This window comes from Aphelocoma coerulescens, chromosome 1A (assembly GCF_041296385.1).
Source record: "Aphelocoma coerulescens isolate FSJ_1873_10779 chromosome 1A, UR_Acoe_1.0, whole genome shotgun sequence".
Lineage (NCBI taxonomy): Eukaryota > Metazoa > Chordata > Aves > Passeriformes > Corvidae > Aphelocoma > Aphelocoma coerulescens.
The window spans coordinates 59,880,157-59,898,849 of NC_091014.1; the positions used below are offsets into that span (position 1 = coordinate 59,880,157).

Below are 18,693 nucleotides of genomic sequence, written 5' to 3' on the forward strand. Positions count from 1 at the left end.
TACTTTTATATAATATTTTTACCTGGAGAAAAGACCTGAAACATTCATGAAGATTGCTTTTTCTGAAGTTTATGTTATCACTGGTGACATTTAACAATGAGGTTGCAACAACCTCAGTAAGTCATGCCACACAAGGAAATTAAAAAGAAATTCATGCCATTTTTAAAATTTATTTAAGAACCATCATCTGTTTTATTCCTGCAGGATTTTCAGTAGTTATTGTTATTACAGATGAGACCTTGATACTCCTAATAACACCAAATGTTATTTTGGGCATCCATTCACATAATACTTCTGTAAGAAACAGCTATGCCACATTACCAGTGGGATGTGATTTGATACGAGCAACTTATCAAGAACTGACATCAGTGTTTCTATTTTCATTGCTGAAAAATTTCTATACAAAGCTATAAAACATTCATGTCTAGCAAGAGGAAACAGATGAGATATGCTTTACACACAGGTATGTGGTACAGTTACTGGAAAAGGGAAAAGCTGATATGTTAGTGTTGCTAGCACACTGAGCACGGAGTTGTCCTGGATCAAAGGCATGCTAAAACTTTCTCTAGGTCCATCCAATGTAAGACATGAACCCATACCATGGAAGGCTGGTAGACAGTGAGGCTAGAAGCTTCTGGAAGGACTGCAGAGAAATAACATTAGCAAGTAATGGCTGATAGGAACATGGGACTAGAAAGGGCCAAAATATAGGAGATGACCAGAGAGGAGGGAAAAGGATGGAGGAAAGGCATTAGGAATTATGTTAACAGTACACTGAGCTGAGCACACACTGGCCTAAGGTTCCTTACAGAAATGCCATGTGTATGAGCTCATGGACACAGTTAGAACACTGCCACAATTGATTTATACCAAAAGCGGAATCTTTCCTTCCCATAGGTATTTGTGTTCCCAGATCTCTGAAATAAAGCTTCAGCAAAATTAAGGAGCGTTGTTTGCATCTTATCTGTTCTTCCTGCAAATACAATAAACCCAAGGTCCTTGGACAATGACTTCTAATGGAGCTCTCAGCTCCCTACAAGCAGAGGTTGTCAATTAGCTGACATCTCACATTTTTCCTAAAGAGGATAGCAGAGCAAGTTCTTCTGTCCGTGTGAGTAAACCCATCTTTTAAAGCTAAATCTTAAATGGCGTACAAAGAGCATGAAAGGAATATTAATAACTCTACTATGATCTAATTTATGCCCTTTATTTGCAGCAGCAACTCATTCTGGTGATCAAAAGGTCGTTAACCGTTAAAAAATGAAGCTTTAACCAAAAGGATTTAAAGGGGTTTAGTGTTGAATTTTAGAGACCTTGCCAAAGTGTAATCTGAAGTCTTACACTTTTGTTCCCATCTTCTGCATACCAAAGCTTGAATCATAAAGTTAGCACTCAGCATCTTGGCTGTGGATCAAGATCAACTGAAGTCACATGCAGGGTAAAGTGGTGAAGGTGACATTGCTTCTACCTGGCTCAGACAAAAAAGAACTGATCTCTGCAGCAACTTGTGAAGGACTTAAGCTCGTAAGTTGGTGACAAAGACTCTGAGTCCAGTTTTTCCACATCTAAATACTCTGTTTAATATCCAGAGTAAGTGTCAGACAAGTCTGGACATAAATTAATCACTGACCTGGGACAGACAGTGCTAAGTTTTTTGATCATATGATTGACAACTGGCAAGAGCCTGCATTGTTTCTCTGTTACCTAGTGAGTATATTTGCAAGGTATTAGGAGCATGACATATGTTCCTACAGGACAAGAGAGAAAAAGGCTGAAAACCAAACAGCAATAAATACTCCTTCCCAAAAGAGTGCTTCCTGGCAACATTAAGCTGAAGAAACAATCAAAGGCAAACACCAATTTTTAATGACCCTCATTCTCATGGAGTACAAGGGAGCTGGGTCTGAGCACAGACTTCCCAATGTGCTTGTCCCTAAATGGAGCAGACAAGCTACAATGCCTTTTGGAATTTGAAACGTCGATTTTTTGACTCCTAGGCCAGACTGGTCATAACATGATAATTAATTAACTGGGAGTATTCAGATCATGATCAAAGCAGTATATGAAGCCTTTGCATGCCTCTTTTTGAAATGCTCTGATTAAACTTGTGACTCCTCTGGGACTGGGTAAGAGCTCCAACCCTCCTGCAATGCTGCAGCTACCAAACAGCACCAAAGAAGAAGTGTCCCTGCAAGGCAGGTTATCCTCACCATCAAACAATGCCAGCCTTTCCTGCACCTTTCCCCAGGAATTTGGCATGGCCCACTGCTGGAAACTAGAAACTGAAGTGGCCCAGCAGCACCATCGACTTCTGCAATCCTGTCAAGAGGGCTGATTGCAATATGGAAAGGCAGTCACAGCTACTGAGACAGGGAAGGAAAAAAAAACAACCTGTACTCCTACACCCTGGTACTTGCTTGGACCAACCCCACCAGGATGCTCTGGGAGCATTGACATGCTTTTGGGAACCTCAGTGTCCTTCTTCTTCTGCACTCCTGCAGCTCGCAGCTGAGAGGGGGATGATTTTACCTTTACAGGTGGATGCATGAAGCACAGCATGATAACTCCCATGCAGGTGTTTTTTCACAAAACATGCCCTGGACTAATATTTCCCAGCTTACAAAAGTCTTGATCAACTGGAGCAACACTTCTGACAAATTGGGATGAGGAGAGACCTATCCCTGCAGAGGTGGGTGACTGGAGTCACTTTGGGTCAATGCAGGGCCGAGGGAAACATGAAATAAAACTGAATTTCCTAATGAAATACTAAGCCACTGCAAAGAATATAACCTATGTTAAAATCAGGACAAAGTTACGAAAACACAAATTTTATTGAGATATTTTATCTGCAAGATGATATGAGTGGGTCTGTTAGTTATGAAAGTGGTTCCTTTATATGTATTTACTGAGAAAGAACATCCCTTCTATCCTGCATTTGAGTAGAACTATTTCCAACCAATTCAAAGCAGCACTGTCTTCAACTTTTAGGCAAATATCTAATTATATTTCATTTTGTTTCTAACTATTCTACAAACAGGTTTTTCATCTGTCATCAAATATTAGCAAAAGTACAGGTAAAAATAAAGTTTGAGTTGCTTTACTCCTTTTGTACCATAATGCAAAGTCCTCAAAACAATTAAAACAGTAACAGTTCTGAGTACTACTAGAAGTTGGAATGAATACCTGTAAGCAAGTTGCTGTGTCTCTACTCACACATCTCATTACCTTGAAATTAAAAATTTATCCTGTCCAACACACATAAATCATACAAAAAATTAAAAATAGACTAATTTTCAAAGGGCAACATGATATGAAAAGTATTTTCATGAGATGTCATTCACCTATCTGATGAACCACTCACACAAACAATTGAACAGCAACAAATGGATATATTAAAGAGGTAGAAAGGGTTCAAATAGCCCATGCTTTTTCTCTGTTTCAATCTATACAGAAAATCTAAATATTTACTATTTTGGTATCCAAGGATCCCACATAAACTTTTATGTGCATGCGTATGTCCTGTATGAATCAACATAAATGATGCAAATATACAAAAACTTCAAACACATCACTTTGAGTGCTTGAGTTAGGCATACATGTATGCCCCAACTGTTTGAAAATCCACATGAAATAAATGTCATGTTTGGTTGTGTCATCACATAAATTACATATTTCTTGAGCTCCTGACCAGCTGGACTGCATTTAGCCAGGGGGTCTCCTCTGTACAAGCCTGTGCCTAGAAGGACTTAAATGAGTTTTCCACCATACAAAATTAAGACTTACCAGTGGAAATCCCTGCAGGACTGAAGCCTAATCTACCTTCCCAGGAAGTAGTGCTGCATTCCAGGCCTCTGGATATCTTTTAACAGCTGCTGTTGAAAAATTAACTATGACACAGTAGTATGAAGGCACATGTTCATGTCCAGTCCCAGTGCAGGCATTCGTGGCCTTGGCAGACTGTGTCTCTCAGATGAGGGTTCCTCTGCTTCCAAAAGGTTCTGGCCCAAGTCTCAGGCTGATGAGTCATTTCTCTGACCCAAACCCAACATCTGTACCTGGAAACATAAAAAACATTAGAATGGCAGAGCTTTGCCACTGAAAAGTAAGAAATTCACTTTCCTCATGGTAGATTAGTTCTTCTTCCTTCCAGTCTCATGAAAAAATCATTAATATAAGAGCTTAAGGTAATTTTAAGCACTTTTAAAGGTGTCATTTTTTCAAGTGAGCTGGTTGTTATTTTTTCTTGCAATTAGAATGAATGGAGAGCTTATAGCAGGTGGCAACACCTTTCACACCTTATGCTGGAGGGTCAGGTTTCATGGAGATCTGACTTAAAGCCAAGTAGAGGGTGGCAAAAGTCTAAATCTCAGCAAAGGGGAAGATTAATGTGGGTACCCTGGAACACCTGCTGCTGAAGCCATTAGTGCTTGGGACACCCTCCTGCCTACTCTGAAGATGGTGTGAACTGTCCTCTTGCCCTTTGCAGAAGGAGAATCAGGCCCTTACTGAACAAGATTAATAGGAGCAAGTCTGCCATTGATTGTGTGCTGCTGTCCTCACCATGTCAGAGAGCAGGCCAAGGGCTAAATTACAGCTACCTGGGGGCTCCAAAATACAAGAAGAAATCAAACTGACAGATACACACTGAAAATTAAAGCATTCTGTATCTGAGAGAAATCAATACCAAAAGCAGAAAGACTTATGCTTCCAGTTACTTACAGCCTGCAAGAGTCCAAATCCTGCAGAGCTGTTTCATTAAAACATTTCTTTGCTTAGCCCAGATAAAAAAGTCCTCCCCTTTGACCCCTGGCAGTATACTCATGGAAGGCATATTCCAGAGTAAATGTGGATTTCTCAGAGACCCACAAGGAATAAGAACTCACATGAGGAGAGAGAAATACTGATGTAACAAAAGGGATTTAAATTTAAAGTTTGGCACATAGTTCAGCTCTGTAGACCAGAGCTATGTAAGATGTGGTTTTTTTGCACAGAGGTCAGAGAGGGAATTAAATGCTTCCCATATGCCAAACAATACCCTGAAGATGCAATTCCTTCATCCCTCTCTGCAAGTCAATGACCACTGGTAGTGGATGAGTTTGCCTCATTATGAAGCATGTTGATGCTTGTACAAAAGATGGAGTTCTCCTCACTATTCTGCATCTCTTCAATTGTGCTGCTTTTCCAACAATCTCAGCTCTGCCAGCTGTTGATTCCTTTCTGAAGGGTGTTGGCCTCAACATTACTGGGTACAGACTGGAAACATAAAATTAAAAAGGTTAAGAACTAGAAGGCAAACCACCTAATTCTATTTATTATTATTATTATTATTATTATTATTATTATTATTATTATTATTATTATTTCTTCTCATTGTTTTTAAGCTATCTCCTGTGTTTTCTGGATCTCAGGATGACTTGAGAGATTAGCCAAATCTGTAAAGAATTGTGTCTTCTAATTGTGATTGAATTTTTCTGCTCTAATGAGGCAAAAAAGTCAACCTTGATCCTCAGACTACTACACCCTGCTAGTACTCTAAATAGATTTGCTGAGTTTTCATTTCCTCTGAAAAAATATCTTGTATGGCTTCACCATCACTCTGCTTGGAGATAGTACTGTAATGATTAGCTACATTCCACTTTGAACTGTTATTAATATTCCCCATATGTAATTAAAGCCTCTAATTCTACACAGAGATATCCTGACAAACAAGCAGCTGCCTGTCTTTTTTATTTCATTGTGGTTCTTGAACTCTTGGCTCAGGTTATGTGTTTCTGGAATGTCAAATAAGGAATCTACTTGTCCGTCCATCAGTTTACACTCTGCGTGCAGTTTGATGGCATCTTGCTAATACAGCCTGGTTGCACTGTAATTCACCTTATAATCCATTGTATCAACACTGACTGTTCAATGTGTGACTTCCTAACAAGGTGGCTGGTGCCTCTTAGGTGCTGGATTGCCTTGGGAGAGTGGCATTTTAAAATGTATGCCCAGCATCAAAGCTGCCTGGTCTGAAGTTCCCAACTGTCATTATCAGATAGAACTTCCTTCAGTAGAAAAAAGCAAAAGAAATTCTCTGCTCAGGCAAAAAGGTGTCCATAGGACAAGAGGAAATGACCTCAAGTTGTTCCAGGGAATGTTTAGAGTGGATATTAGGAAATATTTATTCACTGACAGGGCTGCCAAGTGCTGGACCAGGCTGCCCAGGGAACTTGTTGAGTCACCATCTCTGGAAGTATTTAAAAGACGTTTGGATGTGGTGTTTCTTGGTGGATTTGGCAGTGCTGGGTTAATGGCTGGACTCAATGATTTAGGAGGTCTTTTCCAACAATTCTATGATTCTATGATCCCACATTTCAAATCTCATATGAGCTGTTGAGTTACACAAAAAGCCTGTGCTGTGTTGCAGTGGGGATTTCTGCAACATGTATCAGACAGCAAGGCCCATGGAAAGAAATAGGGACCGATTCTTGATAGATGTTTTTGAGGGATCTTTATCCCACGGCCAGGAAGATGTTCCCAGGCCTCTCTCCTCCCTCCCTGCAGAAGATACTGAAGAAGGACCATCTCAGGGTGGAGATCAAGCAGGAATTGATGGCCAGAGGAGGAGGGGAAGGAGCAGGGATCCATCCCAGGGAGCTGCTGGTGCTGCCGGATCCGGCCTGGGCTCCCTGCGAGGAGATGGCACCACTTAACCTCTCCCAGGACCCCACACCAGGGGGGAGGAACCCCAACAGTGCTGCCTCCAGGTGTGCTGCATGAGTCAGTGGAACACTGCTCACTTCTCTCTTGGGCACTTTCAATGCGTGGATTGGATTCTGTTAATTATTTCACTTATTTCTTTTGATGCCTCAGAAACAGCAGGAAACTGGATCAGCACATGGCAGGCCTTACTTTTGGCTGCAGGACAGGCTCTGGATGCTGGAATTCTCCTCACCTGCCATTGATCCATGTGCATCTGACCGTGCCTCATGCATGCCCTGCTCTAACTGCAGATACCATGGGGATAATGGGATTTTCACAGAGCCCTTTGAAATCTACCAGCAAAGGTGAAGGTGATACAGTAAAAGACAGGACAATATCGTAAGATTGGCACTGTGCTGCTGGTTGATGCACATTTATAAACCAAGGATGAGTTCACAGGTACTGCTGCCAGGTTATGGTCCAAATTATGCCACATGAAATTCACAGCAAGTCAGCAGATAAGACAGCTAAAAGTTCAGTGAAATAAGATCTAAAACGGTGGCAGATTTCATCAGAGGTCCTCACACAGGTGGAAGTGAAGAGAAGTGAAGTGTCTGTGAAGTTTCACTTGCAGGAGGCCTGCTGGTAACTCTCAGGGAGCTCTGCTGGACCTAAGAAGGCCAAGAAAACGATGCTTCTCGGCAAACGCCCTCTGCTGTCACTATCAACAAGAGATTTCCCTGCATAGTGCACTCGCTATTCAGTTTGCCAGGTCTTCTGTAAAATATGTGAGACCTTAACCACAGTGTTTAATGGAATTTTACAGGAAATATTTCAGTCTGAAATGCAGAGTGAAAGGAAAACTGAAGACCATTATCCAAAAATATAGTTCAAATGCAAATTTTGTTTTCAGATCCCAGACTCCGTCCAGTTTCTCCATCAAATCTGTTCATGCAGACAGCAGCAGGCACATGCAATGTCATTGCCCTCAGCTTAGTCACGGGTGTAGGAATCTGCTCCTGCAGTTTAGAGACAATGTGGGCTTTTGCCTTGACCTTCTCCATAAAAGAAAATTTGGAAACTAGGGAAATTGCCATGAAATGAAACATAGCTAGAAAGTAGCCTGAACAGCCAGCTTGAGCTTCAGTGTTACCTTGATACACCAGTGTGTGTTTGCAGTCAGTCATCTATTAGGCAATTAACTCTGGTTGTTTAGATCTTACCAAGAACGAAGGGGCAGCTCTCACTAACAAAAAAAAACAAACAACCAAACCAAACAAACAAACATGCAGGTCTGTGATGTGATAGAAGATCTCAGCTTGTAAGCAGTGGGAATTGGTAACCCAATGTTCTCTGTGAGACAGCTTCCATCTGCATGTGGGATGGCAGGGCAGTCTGACCCATCTGCCACCAGAATGCACATCTGGAGTCTGACAAGGTGGAGGCAGGTACTTGATGGGTGCTCAGTGTGCTGCCAAAGTGACAAAGTTTCACTGGAGTCAAATTCAAGCCAAATTAAATTAAATCAAATTATTTTTCATCTGGAAGCTAAGAATCTCTCCTGCTTTTGGTCTACTGAACAGCACACACATATGTAAGTACTGCATATGCTGGGCAAGATGGGGTAGATAAAATATGTTACTGAAGTGCTCAAGTTCTGCCTCCTTCACAGAGTCTGTAAGGCTCTTGATGTAATTTCTGCAGGAGCCCTGAAGTCTAAATCAGAAAAATCAGCTTTATTTCTTCCTCATGCATCACCCTCAGCCATATTGGCTGAGCCAGATTTATTTTGGAGAAGAGGTTGAGCTTCACATGTAAAACTGACCATTGTCCAGGGTGGTCAGCACGGAGCTGTGATCTGCTGACATAATCCATCTGCTTGAATTCGTGGGTTTCGTGTCACCATTGTGTCATGACACCTTCTGTATCTGCCACAGCTGGAACTGGACAGGTGGTGATTTTCAAAGGCACAGTGTTGCTTCTGCCACATCTACGGCAGTGCTGTGCAGGAAGATAAAAAAGCCAAAACCTGGTGGGGAAGGAAAAAAAAAACCTAAAGGGACATTGGGAGAACAAATGATGTGGAGGTCTGCAAGTGGCACAGCCCCGGTGTGAAAAGTTGTCCACTGGTGCCATCTTGTGGGTCCAGAGCCACCGCCCATTCCAGAGGCAGAGCTCACTCCACCAAGGTCCAATCCCCCTGACTTAAAGTCTGGGTCTCTTTTTAGTGCTATTTAACGAGCTTCATAATTCTAAGATCAGACAACTTTCATCTTACCAAAGTACCAACCCTAAAACTTGAATTTTCCTTAGGCAGAGTGCATTGCATTGGGTCTACTACATAAAATTACAACCCTGTACAAGTAAACAGGAGTCAGAGCAAGGGGCAACTATTAAAGTCAATGAGTTTCATCAAACATATGAGGCCACCATTTATACCTCTCCACACAAAATATTTTTGTCTTTATTAATATCCAGGCCTACACACTGCAAAATGCAGAACTCGGAACTGAACACAATTGAATGGAAATATTTTTAGCACAAAAGACAACTCATATGATGATACAAGTTGATCAGGTAAAAGAAGTATGAGAAAAAATAGATTTATAGGTATTATCCTGACATAAGGGGCTACTCCTTTACCTAAATTTCGTTCTTCCCCAGGAAGAGAGTGTAAAATCACTGAGCCTTTCAGCTACATTCCCATTTAGAAAAAGAGCTGGAGAAGTGAAATTTTATTTATAAAGTCATAACTCCTAAAATAAATGGCAAAGCTATGTTTGTTAGGTGAGTACAGAACTGCTGGATAAAAGTGGATTTTCTCATATTATTGGGGAAGAACTGCACAAAACCTAGTGAGAAGCACAATCCTTTACTAACTCTCTCATGATCCCAATTACCAACAGTAAAATGTGCACCTGGCAATCCTAATACCACATGTCAGGCTCTGTGCTAAGATATGTTAATTTAAGTGATTAAGGATTAACAACTTGGTCAACAGGTGCACCCGCATGTGGACTCTATCATTCACCCAGGCATTCACTCCGAAAATGTCCTTTTATAAAGAACATGGGTGAAAAAAGCAGACAGCATCTTCATGCAGTTGGCAAATCTTTCCCTTTCTAGTTTAGGGAGTGCAGCAACCATGGTACAACATCATCTAAATTCTGATTGGAGATATGCATAAAACTTCCAGTGAGTGTTGTCACAATAGGATCTTTGATGTCCACTGACAGACAAAAGCCTTGATCCTGTTCTTGAATATACCTGCTTGAAACTACAGTAATTCCTTTGACTAGCATCATGGGGAATAGAATGTGTTCTACAGCTGCTGGATTTCTTCAACAGGCAATGACTGTATACCACTAACTTCAAAAGGAACAAAACTAGGCCAATGCAATTTTTAAACCTTCCTCTTCACGTGTTTGTATGATATCTTAAAGGAAAAGCTATGTACAGAAAAGAGTTTCTGTGCTGTAAAGTATTGCTGGATAACAAAGGCCTGTTTATGTGACAGGTAAGTCTAGCTGTTAGCATGCTGTAATGCATAACCATTGTTGTACATGTAATTATTGTAACTGGTCCAGTCATCTGCACACTGATATTCTTGATTAGACTGAATGTAGGGATGATAAATTGTTTCTCTCCCCAGGAAATAAGACGGAGCAAGTCTCTTTAAAACAACAGCACTGAACTGGTATGTCAGCTTCCTACGGATCTTAATGATTTCACCTGTTCTTCCATAATTCCTCAGTGCTCTGGCCATTTTCTGATAAGTCATGATCTTGCGGTTTCCCTTTCTTTCTCCCCACAGTTCTGCAAGTTTCTCTTTGTTTTTGGAGATGAACTGGAAGACACCATTTGGTTTATCTACCCACTGGATGCAGTTTGCCATAGCTGGATCATACAGAGACTCATGGAGGTATTCAAATAGGCGAAGTTTTTTTCTACCTATGAACAAATAAATTGCAAAAGGTCAGAACAGAACTCATGCTTGCTTTAAAAGATGAGCAGTTGTCTTTTTCCTGGAAAGGGTCTTATAGGCAAAAGCATAGCTAAACCTAGTACCCTGTCCCAAATTAAAAGATCAGTATAAATTATTCAGTGGAAGACCAGCAACAGCAAATGGGATCACAGAGATGTGAGCAACACAGATTCACGGGACAGTCTGAATGGGAAGAGACCCAGAAGGATCATCGAGTCCAACTCTTAAGTGAATGATCCCTACAGGGATCAAACCCACAACCTTGACATTATCAGCACCATGGTCTAGTTCTGAAGTGAGTACAGATCTGTGGTGAAAGAAAGGGATTTGGTCATCAGAGTTTCAAGAGCAGGTTATGTGGGGATCATGACAAGTATCTGGTGACTTGACTGTGAGGTAGGTCTCAGAAGCGACTTTCATCAGTCTTCAGACACTTGCTGTGCAGGTGCACAGTCAAGGAACTCACACTAGGAAATGACATCCTCAGACAGGGCAGGAGAGAGGTTCTGGATAGCCAATCTGAACGTTTTTGAATAAATGTTTTCCCTGTTTAATCAAAACTCAGAGATTTTGAGATGGCTCAGTTTTGTCAGGTTTGTTTCAAGAATGTTTTGGGGATGCAAGGTAGTCTCTGATAAAAGAAAGGGCAAGTGGGTGGGCAGGAAAAGAAGGCAAGTTTTTAACCAGAAACCTCATGTAGTCATAAAGGAGCTAGATCTTCTGGTACCCTGTGATATTTTAAAAATCTGCAGAAATGTCAGCTTGCATTCCCATGCAGAATAAAGCAAGCTTAGTACTGAAATATTTGCCAGTTAAGTAAATGCTTCTCTCCACAGGCTCAGTTCTCAAACTTCAGTTTCCTAGTGAGGCTTTAGTTTCACTTAGATCTTGTGGATCCTCCTCTATGAAGTATTTCTAGTTCCCTTTCCAAAGCTAAGGGTGATCAAGAAGCTGCTGTAAGGAGGAAGAATTTAAGATTATCAGACAAAGAGGAACATTTTGCAGAAGAGAGAATCTATGCAGAAGAACATCTTCCACTTTAACCAAAGTGGAAATAAGCAGCTGCACCTAAAATTCATAAAGTCTTGTCTTGTGTGGCTATTTTAAACTAGGAACAGGGGAAAAGTGACAGTTGCTAAGGAACACTGAGGGCAAGCCAAGACATCTGTCAGGGATGACAGTAATTCTGTATCTGGTCATAAGGAAAGAGGAGAGAAGTAACAGTCGGACTGGGAAGAAGAAGAGCCTGAAATCAGAGGTACTTTCCAAAAAATTAATGAAGTTTCATTATCTAAATAAAAATTGGCCTGTGACTGGAAGTACATATTCTACTAGAAATACATATAGTATGCGAAGGACACTGCCTTGTCACAGTGGACACTTCTTAGTAGGTGACCTTCTTAGGTCCCCTCCAACTTGAATTATCCTATAAACCCATGGTAGAACAAGTAAGAACAGGGGAAAATCCACAGACTATTGTTGACTAAATTTCTGCTGCAAAAGGATAGTGTAGTCTATGCAGCACCTGATTTCGTGCTGTCTGCCCTCTTAGTTCAGCTGTCATTTCTGCCCAAGCTTTTACTTCTAGCCACATCACCTTTAGCTGCTGTCTTGGCTTAGTTGCTCTTATGTGTTTATGCAGCTGTCTCCAGAGCCCAGCTGTTATCTCCAAAGTGCTACACACCAGCTTGAGATGGGGTCAGTTAACAAATCTTTGTACTGCACCTCATTGCATAAGCCAGTGCTGTTCAGCAGCAGGCCCTAAACATCAGTCTAAGCCAGCAGGTGAGTGCCTGCAGGTTTCTTAGTGTGGTGACTGGAGACAAGCAGGTTCCTCCAGAAGGTGTTTCAGAGTATCCGCGTAAGATTTCAGTGCTGAGTTGTCCTGAAGCAGCCTAAATCTCTCAGGGACAATGCATCTAATTAAATTCTGAAGTACCTCTCTTGGCTGCCTCCCCTCCACTGAGCTTGACTTCAGATCATGGAATGGTTTTGTTGTGAACGAACTGGACTCTTTTCAGAGGAAACTTAACTCAAAAGATGCTTTCCAAAAGCATATCTAAGTCAGTGTACCCTTCAGAACTTGTGACCAGTCTAAAGATTGCCCTAAATAAACTTCCGTGAAACACTTTAAGCATGGGATTTGGACCCTCAGTGCTGATGGTTTCATCTATAGATCTATTCCTAAAGGGCCACACCACTTGTTAGTGTACAGAAAACCTCTCATGTCTCAATAAGAAACTAGGAGGACTAAATTTATAGAAGAAATAGTCACCCAAATCACAGATTCTAGCAGGAATATCACCATGGACATAAAGAAACCTGTAAGAAGACACAAAATAGCACCATAAGAATAGTTAGTCACTCTGAAAATTTGTGCAGGTTGTCTTCTGGAAAAATAGGTTGAGGACAGTGTAAAAGAAATAGGAAATAGGAAATGAAGTTAAACAGAGCAGTAATATCTGAAGGTCAAATCAGATACTGACATGTAAAATTTTCCAGTGTAACACTGGGTAAGACTTGGAAAAGAAACATTTCTGGATTTGAAAAGTTTTCATTTGCAATGGTGAATTTCAGATATCTGAAGTAGAGAACTTAAAAAGAGAGGTTATTCCTCCCATCATCCCAAGGAGCCTATGGTAGAAACAGTAGTAGTAGAAGTAGTAGTAGTAGTAGTAGTAGTAGCTATTAAGCAACAGAGACCAGTGTTCAGCATCAATGGGAAGAGACAGCACCAAAAACTGGCACCATGTGGTTAAAGTTGAGAAAAGGGGATTTCAAAAAGCAGCTAAATCAGGAAGCTACTTCAAAAGGCTTCATGGTCAAAAGTAGGTACAACAGCTCAGAGTGGAAGCTGTGAAATTCTCACCCAGAAGTCATAGAAAGGATGCTGAGTCCCTCCCCTCCAAACAACCCAAATAATGAACGCAGTAAAAAAATAAAGAACTGCAATGACCAATGTCACACGATTCTTTGCAAAATAGATATCCATTTGAGTAAAGTCAACCAGAAGGAGGAGAAAAATAGCCATAAAAATGCACACTGGAAGTGACAAAAGCTAAAATGTGATTCAAAAAATAAACAAAGAAATGAAATCAGGTGTGCAAAAACATTTGCATATGTAAAAAACCTTTAAGAAAATCACTGCTTGTTGGGCCACGTAAAATAAAATAAAATAAAATAAAATAAAATAAAATAAAATAAAATAAAATAAAATAAAATAAAATAAAATAAAATAAAATAAAATAAAATAAAATAAAATAAAATAAAAGAAGTCTGTGGAAGTGGATAAAGATGTTATTGCTAGCTAGATTTACTTCTCTGCATCAGACTTCATCCCAAATGATTTGAAGTGAAAAAAATCTCTGGTTTGTTTTTCCATTTACTAAGATGGATGGCAAGTTAATAATAGATTTATCACATCTTATAAGATTTAGCAGAAGGGAATTAGCAGTTGTATCCTACTCACTATTAAATGTTCACATGTTTTTTCCTGTTAAAAGTTAAAAAAAAATAGGAAAAGAAGGAAGCATGATTTACCAAGAGACTTTTTAAAGTAGCATAATGTACCCATCAAGATATGATCTTTCTACAGACCTTTCCCTGCTTTTGGCTGGCCAGCAGCAGCATGCATAGCTTGACTTTCTGGAGTATTCTGCAGTGTATGGTAGACAGTCTCATCTGTGTAAAAATCCGCTGCACTGTTCTTCAAGAATTAAGACAACAAAAAGTTACTAATAGAGTACATTCTCTGAAAAAAAAGAAACTTGTGGTAATTAATTGCCTGAAGCCTTCAAAATGCAACTTTTCATCACGTCACCTGTGGAAGACTCTTCTCAGCCATGAAGGCACTCAGTGTAGTGTACCAGTAACAAGCAGCACTAATTCATGTCCAGGGGCAAGAGCTGCCCACCAGAGGAGAAACTGAGATGGAAAACAGCGTAACTGCCTCACTCTGGACCTTCAACCCTTCTGCTGGAAGCAGAGGAGGAGCATTTTTCAGAGTTAGGAAAAGATAAGGACCACCTGGACAGTTTTGTAACCCCTACATGGCTCTGTAGTTCCCATGCCATGTTGTTGTTAATCTGCTGTTGAAAATGTGCTTTTGTGGAACCTGTTTCCCTGAAATTATCTCCCCTGCAATTTTCATTTCCCATCACTCCTGGAGACCACACTGCCAGTACTTTTAAGAATGCATATGGACTCTAATGGCTGAAGCTGTGCTCAGTCCAGATAATGCTGGTCTTTCCAGAACTTTTAAAGCCAACTTCTGTTGGAGAAATCAAAGTCATGGTTCTTTTTCACAGTGGCAGAAGCTACCTCAGGGTTGGAAGTTGTTCTCTGCTTGTTACCAAGCAATACAAAGAAGCCCTTTCCCATGTAACTAATTCCCTAGTAGTTTTGCTTGTTAGTTGTCATGTGATGAACCACAAAAGAACACCAGAAGCAAACAGCTGACTCCTAAAAATATGTTATCAATCACATTTTCCACATTTGCAATCATATTTCCCAAGGTATTTTCATCTGAATCATGCCTGAAATTCGGCCAGACCAAATTTCTGTTAGTGGTAGCATAATGATTTGTATCAGAAATCCCAAATGAGCAATCAGTTTTCCAATTATGTCTGACTATTACTAGCAATGAGTTCACTCACAATCACGTTTCTCCAGCTATACCCTTGCTCCTCCACAGATGGTGCTGCACAGTAACTGGGACTTGCTCGGAGGTGGTGGTGATGGTTGATCAAAGTCAGGCAGTTTTTATAACCTGGGAATTAGGAGAAGGGAGCAAAAACCAAGTGAGTAAAAAAAAAAAAGAAGAAGGAAAAAAAGAAAACCACAATAGCAAATAATTTAACATTGTGCTGGCCTGTCAAAAAGCATTTATCCTATGGCTGCCTTCTAGATAATAAAGTGTCCAGAGCCAAGATGTTCCACATCAGCAAGTTATCCAGCAAAATCTGTACTGCTACTGCTGATCACACCCTTGGGCTGGTTTTGTTAGCCTTCAGGATCAAAACCAATTTTTAAAAAGATAAAATGTCAGATATTTCATAGCATCATGAAATTGTTTGGTTACTAGATAACAGAGGGCAATACAGATCATCAAACATAATGATTTGGATAATTACAGACTTCTAAAATACATGTAGAAAGGAAAAGGGACTGTCAGGCGGTTCTGCAGGCCATTAGTACAATGCAAGTCAGAGTCTCCAATCACAAATGAAGGAGCATCAGAACATCTACAGTGCCTGAAGAATGACACAGAAGGAACCCAAGACTTCGGGATGCTTAAAAGAAGCACAGGAAAACACCAGACTAAAGACACTTAGAAAAAATTACCCACTGCAGGTGGTCAGAAGAAGATATTGGAGGGTATGGTATCTATTGCAAGTGGAAATGTGGGTGCAGCTGTGGGACAGTCTAAACACTGCATTGCAAGGGTTTAATAACTCTCTCCATGGGCCCTAACAACATACACAAGGAAGAAGATTGCAAGTAATTATACAGAGTGAGTCCTCCAGCATGTGTAAACTACCAGTGCAGTGGAGCCAAAACTTTGTTAACAACAGCTGAAGATACAGCCCTACTGGTCTTATTTACATTTCATTTTATAATAGATAATACGTAAAAAATACTTCCTCATATGACATGTATTTCATGCAAAGGACAGCAGGTACGTTGTTCTGGGCTTAGAGGGTTTGTGAGGTAGCCTCCTATTTTCCTTGCATTTCTGCTTAGAGTGTAAAAACAAGCACAAATTTTAAATTTTATAGTAATTTAGTTACCAAAACCTTGCCAGAACTGGAACAATTTACAGCTTTCTTGCATTTTAGTTTTGTAAAGTATACAACTCTTGAAGCCAAGAAAAACAATTTTCTATTAATTATCCAGACTCAAACTATCATTCCTGCATTAAAAAAAAAAATTAAGATAGACATATTAGTGTACAAAAAAATTAAATGAGTAAATTAATTTCACTTGTTGGTCTTTTTTCTATTATTATTATTCTTTTGCATTGGGATTCATGGCAGAGCAGAAGGACACTTTTAAGTTAAAGCATTAAAATTGGGAAAAGGCTGTTTCACAACAGTCATACACTCTCTGATTATAGGAAAAGTGAGCTCAGTGCACCTGGGCTGGTGCTGGGGGGAGGGTAAGCAGGGCCAGTCCAACAGTTTTCCTGTGCTGTGACCTGGAAGATATTCACCACAGTACTCATGGAGGGCTGGAAACGCTCCAAATAGTCTTCCTCCTTTTCATCCTCCCAAAACATCCCATTAATCAAATTCTGGGAAATTACTCTCCCACCTGTATGTTTCAAGATGTGCCTTCCTGTAGAACTAGGAGCTGGGAAATGAAGTAGAATCAGGGTGCTTGTTACCTGGTGGACACTGCATTTCTCTGTCAGAGTGCTGCTGCAGCACTTCTAGAGCATCTTCAAAAGCCTGGCCCAGCACGTCGTGGTCAGGAAAGCTCTGCAAGAACATTTTTCTGTCAGGACCCAGAAAAGACCAGGCTGGTTCTTTCAACATAGTCAATCAGCCCATGCTAAGTAAATACAGTGGTGGTATAGAATACACATCCTCCTGGAATAGATCTTCGGCAGGCACCGAGGCATTACCGTAATCTTTTACTTATGAGAAAGTTTTCACTCTTCTGAGGTCAGTGGGACAATTCACACAGGCAACATTACTCAACACACTCAGTCAAATGTTTCAAGGTTCATTTCCTTAGTTTGCAACAGAAGTTTACATAAAGGGTGTTACTGCTGGTGGAGAGTTTTATAGTCTGTAATACAGAGATGTTTGTATCACCAGTGGTTTATGAAGCTACAGTTATCATTCAATAAAATTGACATGACAAAAATAATTACACATAATTTCTGAAGCACTTTTGCAGAGAAAATGCTACACTATGCCACTACAGGAAACCAAGCGTGGATTTTCAGAAAATTGATTATTATAATTTTAGAACACCTTGTTGTAAAAAGCTAAAGATATCCTCAAATTTGAGTGTGACTGAGTCTTCTGTAGCATATTTGAAACATTCAATAATGAAAGAGAATAAAGGCGTTGTAGACTTACCATTATTAAGATATCAAGACTTGAATCCTGTTTAAAAGAACCAATATTTTTTTAAATTGTATGTTTCAAAACAAATAATTCTCTGAGTATAAATAAAACTAACTAAATGAAACAACTCAGTATTGTTTCCAGTTACAAAGCAAAATATTTTTAATAACGCAGATAAAAGCGATTTATTATTATAAGGTGATATTTAAATTAAATTAAAGACTTGTGACATCGTATTTTTAAAATTCAAATTATTTTTTGTTAATAAGTTTCCAGTTTTATTAATACTACAACTTTTGGATTATTATCCACATCATTGCAAATACATTTTTAAAGACATTATGAAGTGAAAATGTGTTATTGTTGGCATTGATTCTTAGTCACCATAAATACTAATTTCCCCAAGAAAATGCTGACCTGCATTAAATGCAAGTGTTTAAGTCCCTTTGGTTCACAGCCAGTTGAAACAAGCTTAGAGTTTTTTTTCTAATACAGATTAGCATATGACTGTATATGAACATACATAAACACTCAGACTAATTGTGAGTTCCACAGGCAAATTTGATTGTTTAATAAACAATGTAAATAGACACATTTTCAGCCAGTTTAACATGAACAATATTACTCAGAAACATATTGTTAGTACCTCCTTTTTTATATATATTTCTTAAAGAAAACCATAATCAGGTTTTGTTGCCTTGCAGGCTTTTCCCCCATTATCATTTACATTATTATTTCAAAATTGTAAATATAATAATCAACATATCAGTATTTTACTCATTAAATATTTGATTTTTGTGTGTGATATTTTAAAATAAAAGGGAGAGACAGGATACAAAAAAATTACTGAGGAAGAATTTTATCCAACATTAACTGTGAATGTTCTAAGATGGAAATTTTCCTCAGTTATGTAAGGGTAGTGTCAAAATTTGCAAAAGTTTTTTTAAATCT

At 39.6% G+C, this 18,693-nt stretch overlaps 1 protein-coding gene across 1 annotated transcript; it reads right to left on the reverse strand.

Annotated features, from left to right (window-relative positions):
- Nucleotides 1-9,145: 9,145 nt before the first annotated feature.
- SPIC (Spi-C transcription factor) lies at nt 9,146-17,202 on the reverse strand. The gene is made up of 4 exons (XM_069003956.1): nt 17,052-17,202; nt 15,322-15,434; nt 14,264-14,372; nt 9,146-10,632 (listed from the first exon to the last, which is right to left on the reverse strand). Exons 1-4 carry the CDS (start codon nt 17,200-17,202, stop codon nt 10,205-10,207), a joined length of 801 nt encoding a protein of 266 aa, XP_068860057.1. The 3' UTR covers nt 9,146-10,204.
- Between the last annotated feature and the right edge of the window lie 1,491 nt (nt 17,203-18,693).